General features: G+C 47.5%; 1 protein-coding gene across 1 annotated transcript; it reads left to right on the plus strand.

Annotated features, from left to right (window-relative positions):
- The first annotated feature begins 1,236 nt into the window (after positions 1-1,236).
- On the plus strand, positions 1,237-5,529 carry LOC143363126 (uncharacterized). Its single transcript, XM_076803733.1, has 4 exons — positions 1,237-1,280; positions 1,311-3,569; positions 3,623-4,123; positions 5,427-5,529. The coding sequence occupies exons 1-4, from the start codon at positions 1,237-1,239 to the stop codon at positions 5,527-5,529; spliced, it is 2,907 nt and encodes a 968-aa protein (XP_076659848.1).
- Positions 5,530-8,351: the final 2,822 nt, after the last annotated feature.

The raw sequence follows: 8,351 nt of genomic DNA on the forward strand, positions 1-8,351 counted from the left end.
CGTGGATCGACTACTTAATTCGATCGCAACATCGTGCAAAACAGGGAAATCCTACATATATATATATTATTTAAAAAAATATTCCATGTGTTCGTTGCTCGAATCTTCTCGCGTGCCCAGGCGCTACTCGGGAGGGTGAGAGCAACGGAGGGAACCTTTATATCCTGAAAATCCTAACTAAAAGAAACCGTTAGATTGTGTACGAGCTAATTTTTTTCTTTTCTGTAAAAAGACTCTACTTGAAATTCAAAATATAATCTCAATTTATAAATAAAATATTTAATTATTGAAAAAACTAATCGACATTTTTAATTGTCGAGCAAAGAAACAAAATAATTGTCGACTTAGAAAAATTTTTATTCGCTTCAATTATTTATTTGCAATCTTTAAGGAAATATTAAAAAACCCTCGGACGATCCTTTCTACGAAGCAAAGTTTCGAAACAATGGAAAGATTACTCTGCTAAATGTAAAGTACGCGTGAAAATAATACAGGTTAAATGGATGTGCGTATTTGCTTTGTCTCGAGGATCTATCCGTCGCGAATCGTCTTTTTGTACGTGGGGATCTAGTGCCTCCGAGCAATTCAAACTAATTTTAAAATACGTTTTTTATTTAATTTTAAATAAATTTTAAAAATAAATAATTATCTTGATAATAAAAAGCGACTCTAGTTTCTTCATATTCGAAATTACGGAAGATTCTTATCTTCTCGAAAATTAGTGATTCCATTATCGAAATTTCTTTACTCATAAAAAGAAAACGCGGTGCACAAAAAGGCCCTACCTAGCTAGGAAACAGATTACTACCCGCGGAAATGGCTGGCGTTTCCACGGTCACCGTACTCGTCAAAATCAACCACTAATCAAATATAGCAATAAGAAAGACAATTGTTTGTTCACTTACTACTTGTTGAGAGGACGAGAAGCTACGTTAGAGTCCTGAAATCAAAAGAAGAAACAAAAAGATATTAAAATCAATTCGTATAATTCCATGGGGATATAAAAAGAGTCAGTTTAAATTATTTTCAAAATAAAAATAGCAAAGCTGTGGAAACGAATCGTTGCCTCAAATTGTTAACTTATATCTTTATCATATGAAAAAATTTTTTCAGCGTGTTTAGTCTGTACAATTTTTCATTAATAATTTTATAAGAAAATATGCAATAAAATAGTTTAATTGGGAAGATATGTCTTGTTACTTACATTCTCTCTCCCCTTGAAGAAAGCACGACACGATGGCTCTCGATCTTAGCTATCGATGTCGTCATTGGTCATCGTGGTAAGAAGCCTCAGGCATTCAAATAGACAGCCTCGAAGAATTCTGTAACACAAAGAACAAATTCCACAAGGTCGCATTCATCGCGGACATCGAAAAAATGTACCGCCAAATCCGGGTGCACTCAGACGACTGGGATCTCCTACGGATTCTGTGGCGTGACAACGAGAGCGAGCGGATAGACGCCTACCACCTCACGACAGTGACCTACGGCCTGACCTGCGCCCCGTACCTCGCCCTGCGCACGCTGCTGCAGCTAGCCGAGGACGAAAAGCAGCGATTCCCGAGAGGTGCGAGCATACTCCGGACGGCCACCTATGTCGAAGACATCCTCGCTGGGGCTGACAGCATCGAGGATGCCGAGAGGACGCAGAGGGAGCTCATCGGCATCTACAAGGCGGGCGGATTCGTCCTCAAGAAGTGGAGCGCCAACCACTCCGCGCTGCTCTCCGCGCTACCCGCCGACTTCTTGGCCGAGTCGTCTACGATCCCGTGGCACCCTGAGACCGGATGCAGTGCACTGGGACTGACGTGGCACCCCGCCACCGATACCTTGGCATTCTCGCTGCACGCTCCCTCAGAGACGACCTCGGAGCCGCCCACCAAGCGACGCGTGCTCTCCCAGATCGCCAAGCTGTTCGACCCGCTCGGCTGGCTCGCCCCCTTCGTCGTCCGGGGAAAAATATTCATCCAGGACCTCTGGAAGACCAACCTCGAGTGGGACGAGCGCCTCCCACCCGACACAGCAGCAGCCTGGAACACCCTGAGAGAGGACATGGACGAACTGGCGTGCATCCGGATCCCTCGATGGCTCGGAGTGGACGACACCGCCGCTACCCGACAGTTGCACGCATTTGTGGACGCGTCCGAGAAGGCATACGCCGCCGCTGTCTACATCCGCATCGAAGACTCCCACGGGGTCGCACGAGCACACCTCGTCGCCGCCAAGACCAAGGTCGCCCCACTGAAGACGGTCTCGCTGCCACGACTGGAGCTGTGCGCCGCCACACTTGGAGCGCGCCTCCTGGTGCACATCCGGCAGGAGATCCAGGTGCCCATTGACGCCGTCCACCTCTGGACCGACTCCACCGTCGCGCTGGCCTGGCTCCAGGGAGAACCAACCCGCTGGCGCACCTACGTCGCGAACCGCGTGTCGGAGGTCCAGACCGCACTGCCCGACGGTCATCTCCACCACGTGGGGACCAAGGACAACCCTGCGGACTGCGCCTCACGAGGCGTCGCAGCAGCTCAGCTGGCAAGCCACCCGCTCTGGTGGCACGGACCAAGCTGGCTCACCAGCCCAGAGGCGGGCTGGAACACCGCGCCTCCGCCGCACTGTACCACCGAGGAGGAGAGAACGCCGGCCACGTGCCTCCAGACGAGCCGCCAGGAGGACCCAGAGCTTCTCCTTCGGTTCTCGACCTTGGACCGGCTGCTCCGGGCCACCAGCTGGTGCCTCCGGTGGACCAGCCCTTCCCGGCGCGACGCAACTGCATCTCCGCCGCACCTGCGCCCCGACGAGCTCCGCCGAGCCGAGGAGACATGGATACGGCTGGTGCAGCGCCGCCACTTCGCCACCGAACTCACCGCCGTCGAACAACAGAAGCCAGTCCCGGGAGGCAGTGGACTCAGCAAACTGACACCGTTCCTCGACGTACACGGCATCCTGCGCGTGGGAGGGCGACTCCACAACGCCCTCCTGCCGTACAACGAGCAGCACCCTATCATCCTGCCCGCAGGATGCCATTTGACCCAGCTGGTCATCGAGAGCGCGCACCTCCGGACGCTGCACGGCGGAGTGCAACTGACCCTCGCAGCCCTCCGCCAAAATTACTGGATCCCCCAAGGCCGGCGACAGGTGAAGCGGTGCACCTCCCACTGCCTCCGGTGCATCCGATGGCGGGCGGCGCCGGCGACGCAGGTAATGGGCAACCTACCAACGCAGCGGGTCACCCCCTCTCGGCCCTTCCAGCACGTCGGACTGGACTACGCAGGGCCCTTCCAGCTGAAGACGACCCCCGGACGCGGCCACAAGGCCACCAAAGGCTACGTGGCCGTATTCATTTGTTTCAGCACGAGGGCCGTCCACATCGAAGCTGTGTCGGATTACTCCACCGCCGCCTTCCTGGCGGCCTTCCGCCGCTTCACGGGCCGCCGCGGAATCTGCAACAGCCTGACCAGCGACTCTGGCACCAACTTCGTGGGCGCGGACCGGGAATTGCGGCGCCTCTTCACGGCCTCGACGCGAGAAGCTGCAAGCATCGGCCGGCAGCTCGCGAAGGACGGCGTGACGTGGAAATTCATCCCCCCGGGCGCCCCACACTTTGGCGGGCTCTGGGAAGCAGCAGTCCGGTCCGTGAAGCACCACCTCGCAGAGTCGTCGCCGACGACCCCCTCACTTACGAGGAATTCTCCACCCTCCTCTGCCAGGTGGAGGCCTGCCTCAACTCCCGGTCGCTGCAAGCTCTCACCGATGACCCGGAGGACCTCACCCCGCTGACGCCAGGACACTTCCTCGTCGGCGGCCCTCTGACGGCCGTACCAGAACCGACGCTACTGGAGGTGCCAAGGTCGCGTCTAACCCGTTGGCAGCTGCTCCAGCAACGCCTGGAACATTTCTGGCGCCGATGGGCAGCGGAATACCTGCACCAACTGCAGACCAGGCCGAAGTGGACCGCCGCGGAAACCTCTCTCAAAGTCGGGGACTTAGTCCTCATAAAATCGGAGCTGACCCCCCCCCCCCCTCCAGATGGCCGCTGGGGCGCATCGACGAGGTCCACCCAGGAGCCGACGGACACGTCCGCGTCGCCACCATCAAAACAGCGACCAGCAGATACCAACGGCCGGTGACAAAGCTCGTCCCCCTGCATCGCGCGGTAGACGCGTAAACAACGGGCTCCTCGCGGACAATAACCATCCGACAACGTGTACCCCACCGCAACGTAGTATGTAAGCTCACCGCTCTGCATTTCATCGCGTCATTCATCCACTCACTAACGTTCATTAGCATCCCGCTCGCCCGCGCGCGTTCATTTCGTTCGACGATTGTCGAAGGCGGGCGGAATGTTCGAAATCGCTGCAGGCGTTACCGAGAATCTCGGTAACGCAAACATCATTTCTCGTGCCATACAGTTTTTGCGACCTAATCCGCAGACGAGCGGCCTCGGTGCGACCGTGTCTCGGCGTTGACAATAGCCAGCTGATCGAGCTCGGCGCCGAGACCGGGTGAACGCACTCAGACGTAAACTTTGTGTTTGCGTCTAAACGTTTACTTGTCGCGTGAGCCACCGTTCCCATATTCCAAAATATCAAATCCGTCACCCACCGTCCTTGTTTCCTGTGCAGTAGCGGCCGTTAGGGCATTGCCCTCGTGCGCTAGCTAACGTTCGACACTGCCAAATCCTTTGTCATTTTCAAAAACCCCACTCCTTATTCCTTCCGACGCCGGTGGCCACGCACAGTATAAATAACCCGCGATAACCGCGAAACGAGGTCTATAGACACGCTCGATCGCTCGATCACAGTCTCGTTATACTTTCGTTTATTCGTGCGCTCCACGACACTTCACTCTCCCAAATCGTGCGCTTCACGATTTGCGCGTTACATCTCCGACTTCTATATATTCTCCGCTTTCTTGTACCTCTGCACTTCACCGCTGTCTTGTATACTTTCCGCTTTGTTCTTAATACATTATTTATTATTTCATACAGTCCACTATTATTCTCTACCTGTCTCTATCGCACCCTATACCTCTTTCCTTTCGCTATAGTTCCAAACACAACTTCTACAAGAGATTGGCATTTCACCCTTTGCACTCAGCGCTGTTTTCAATCTAAAACTAAATTTTTCTTCCGTCTTACATTATTTTCATTTTATTCATACGAAACTGATCCGATTTCTACATATAATATTGAAATGTCTAGTAATTTATTAAATACAAATTTTGTAATATTTTTTGTAATTTCTTTGTGTTACGGATTGGGACGGAAAATAAACTATGCTGTACGGGACGAGCCCTTTATTACCGTCTAGCGGTTCGTCACTTACGAACTTTACACAGAATATGTACAGGGTGAAGCCAACTGCCCGGTTGGACTTCAAAATGTCAATAAATGTATGAAACTGAACTAAACGTATGTTTATTCTCAGCTTAGCGGCTGAGAACCCGATAACGAATCGCTGTGGACAGACCGGTCCCACGACGCGCGACGTCTTAACTACTGATAACGATTTTTTGAGAGGAACTATTTAGCGATGCTAACGGTTAGAGATGAACTGACGATCTGATCTTTGACGAGTCGCGAGCGGTTTTCTATCACCGCCGGAATGATGATTTGGCGGAATTTGAACCCGGGCCAATTAGAATTCTATCAGCGGCGTCGATAATCGATCCGGCGGTGACAGCCTATGGCACGACTCGTCGTCGATCGACCGTCGATCTCGCGGCGACAATAGCACCTGCCAATAGTGGGGCGGCGCGGTGGATCTCGCGTTCGAGATCTGACGCCACGCGCAGCCAATCCCAAACACTTTGAAATAATGCGACAACAATTTCTAGTGGTGCTTCAGAGTCACCACTCGAGTGCAAAGGGTTAAACTTTTTTTTTTATTTCTGAAAATTCGGTTTCGAAGCTAAAAATTCAGAGAAAATTCATAGATGTGCATCCTAAAAGATAAAATAGAAAAACTTGATTTTCCTTGTCACCCCATTACTACCCCCCATTTCGACATATAGAGTTGAAAATTGGCACAAAGTATTTTCTTTGGATAAGTTATCGAATAGTGTATTACAAATTCAATTTGGTTTGGGGGCACTTTTGACCTCCTTATCTGGCTACACCCTTTATTAAAAGAAGAAATACATTTTCATTCAACGTCTGATTCCTACAATTAACATTTTTATTTTACATAAACATCCAACCTAATCTAATTACAAGAGTCTAGTGATATGATTAATAGAAAATTCTGCATGAATTTCGAAGTGAAGGTTGATCTTGAGAAAAGTTTTGAAAATTTCGCCAATTAGAGGGTGTAGGGGTGTTTTCGTCCATTGAAAACCACGACATAAGATTTCTTTGCATTCAGAATTTACAAATGTACATCGAAATGCGTGCCGTGTGTATATACTATTTTATATTATACGTTGATACACTTTTCCTTCACCCTTAACCTTCAAATGGTGAATGTTTTTAATGATTTTATAGGTAATAAGGTCTGGATCCATTTATAAATTTCCCTTGATATCCTAACTTATAAATTTTCCTTTATGTATTTTTGATCATACTTCTGTAACTTAAATTAACCGTTACAAGTTGAGAAGTTAAATGAAGCCTTTAAGGGGCTGAATAAAAATGGATCGAGGCACTGCGATCCAAAAGTAAGCTTAATACATTCGTTAATTTAATGCGTGTGAATTTATCCACGTGACTCACTGTCAGGCTATCGTCGCAACCATGCGTTACCAATAATAAATTTAACGGCAGTATATGATGATACGTCGTTATAAGTTGCAAAAGTAAATTATACAATATAAGTATACATAAGTGTTAGAGTTTATGCGTGGATATATATTTTAACGTGTGCGTTTATCCTAATAAAGATTAAATTGGATTACAGAAACACGTGCTCTGCACGTTCCGCGTTACAAATCGCCATATTACGTAGTAGTCGTCAATTGTTCTAGAGCACGCATCTAGCCCCCCTACACTCTGGGGCTCACGTCGGATGACTCTGCCGAATATATAAAGGCGCGAATTACAACAATAAGTACTCATCATTAAAGTTGCTTTTATATATCACACAAGATGTGAAAAATTGAAGTTCATTCAGAACTACAGTGTGTTAGTTTTATTTTGAATAATGTTAGTTTTACATATTGGATACATATAAAGAAAAATAAATACGCGCGCGTCGTACAAGAGACAAACGAAAAAGACACACACTCTCTGAATACAGCGGTCAAAAACAAAAGAAACTAGAACGAAAGAAGGTCCACGAATTTTCTGGAATGGCGCATAATTTGAATATTCCAACACTCCCCCTAATTCGTGGGCCGACGCAGAATAATTCTATTCGCAAGGTACATGTCTTACAAATAAGCTTTAAGCTCTCAATTACATAGTTTCAACAATTCAACGCATTTTACATGTTTCAGTTTTGGCAGTGATTTCGTCAGTATATCAGCTGCCATGTCATTCGTAGGTTTATATTCAACCTTAATATGCCCTTGTTCCTGGGCCTCTCTAGAAAAATGAAATCGTATGTCGATGTGTTTACTTCTAGCATGATATATATTATTCGTACACAACGCGATTGCACTTTGATTGTCGCAATATACTTGTGTCTCTTTGGAAACAAATTTGGACTGCTTCATATGCTTCAATAACTCTCGCAAGTATACAATCTCTTTCGTTACTTCCGAGAGGGCTATGTATTCCGATTCCATGGTGGAAAGCGCGACACATTTTTGCTTTTTCGTCGCCCAGCTTATCGGTGCTCCACCCAAAAACGTCACAAATCCGGAACTCGAATGTCTATCCTCAAGATTTCCACCCCAATCAGAATCTACATACGCTTGTAATAACTTATTTGTCTTTTCGTACTTAATACTATAATCACATGTCCCTCGCAGATATCTTAATACGTGCTTTGCCATTTTCCAGTGTATAATTCTTGAGTTTTCGCAAAAACGACATAGAAAATTTACCGCAAACATTATATCTGGTCTAGTTGTATTGGCTAAATACAATAAGCTTCCCACTAATTGCCGATATGGTTTTTCTTTCATTTCGTCGATTTCCGAATCTGTTGGTGGTTTCAAATCTTTTACCTGTTGGTTCACATTAGCTTCTAGAGGTGTATTCGCAGTTTTACAATTTTTCATATTAAATCGCTCAAGTAAATCTTCTATATACAAACTTTGATTTAACTTTATCTTACCCTTTTGACCTTGTCTTTCAACGCGAATGCCTAAGATATTTGATACTGGCCCTAAATCATTCATGGCGAATTGCTTCTTTAGTAAGTCTTTTACAACTTTTAACTTCTTAAAATCAGCAGAGGCTATTAGCAAGT

The sequence above is a fragment of the Halictus rubicundus genome, unplaced genomic scaffold, assembly GCF_050948215.1.
Source record: "Halictus rubicundus isolate RS-2024b unplaced genomic scaffold, iyHalRubi1_principal scaffold0022, whole genome shotgun sequence".
Lineage (NCBI taxonomy): Eukaryota > Metazoa > Arthropoda > Insecta > Hymenoptera > Halictidae > Halictus > Halictus rubicundus.

Excerpts from the sequence above, each read along its gene's own strand:
- LOC143363126 (XM_076803733.1), top strand. The coding sequence starts at position 1,237 with ATGGCTCTCGATCTTAGCTATCGATGTCGTCATTGGTCATCGTG. Across the intron at positions 1,281-1,310 it reads TGTCGTCATTGGTCATCGTG|CCTCGAAGAATTCTGTAACA; the intron begins GTAAGAAGCCTC and ends TCAAATAGACAG. Across the intron at positions 3,570-3,622 it reads CTCGCGAAGGACGGCGTGAC|CAGTCCGGTCCGTGAAGCAC; the intron begins GTGGAAATTCAT and ends TCTGGGAAGCAG.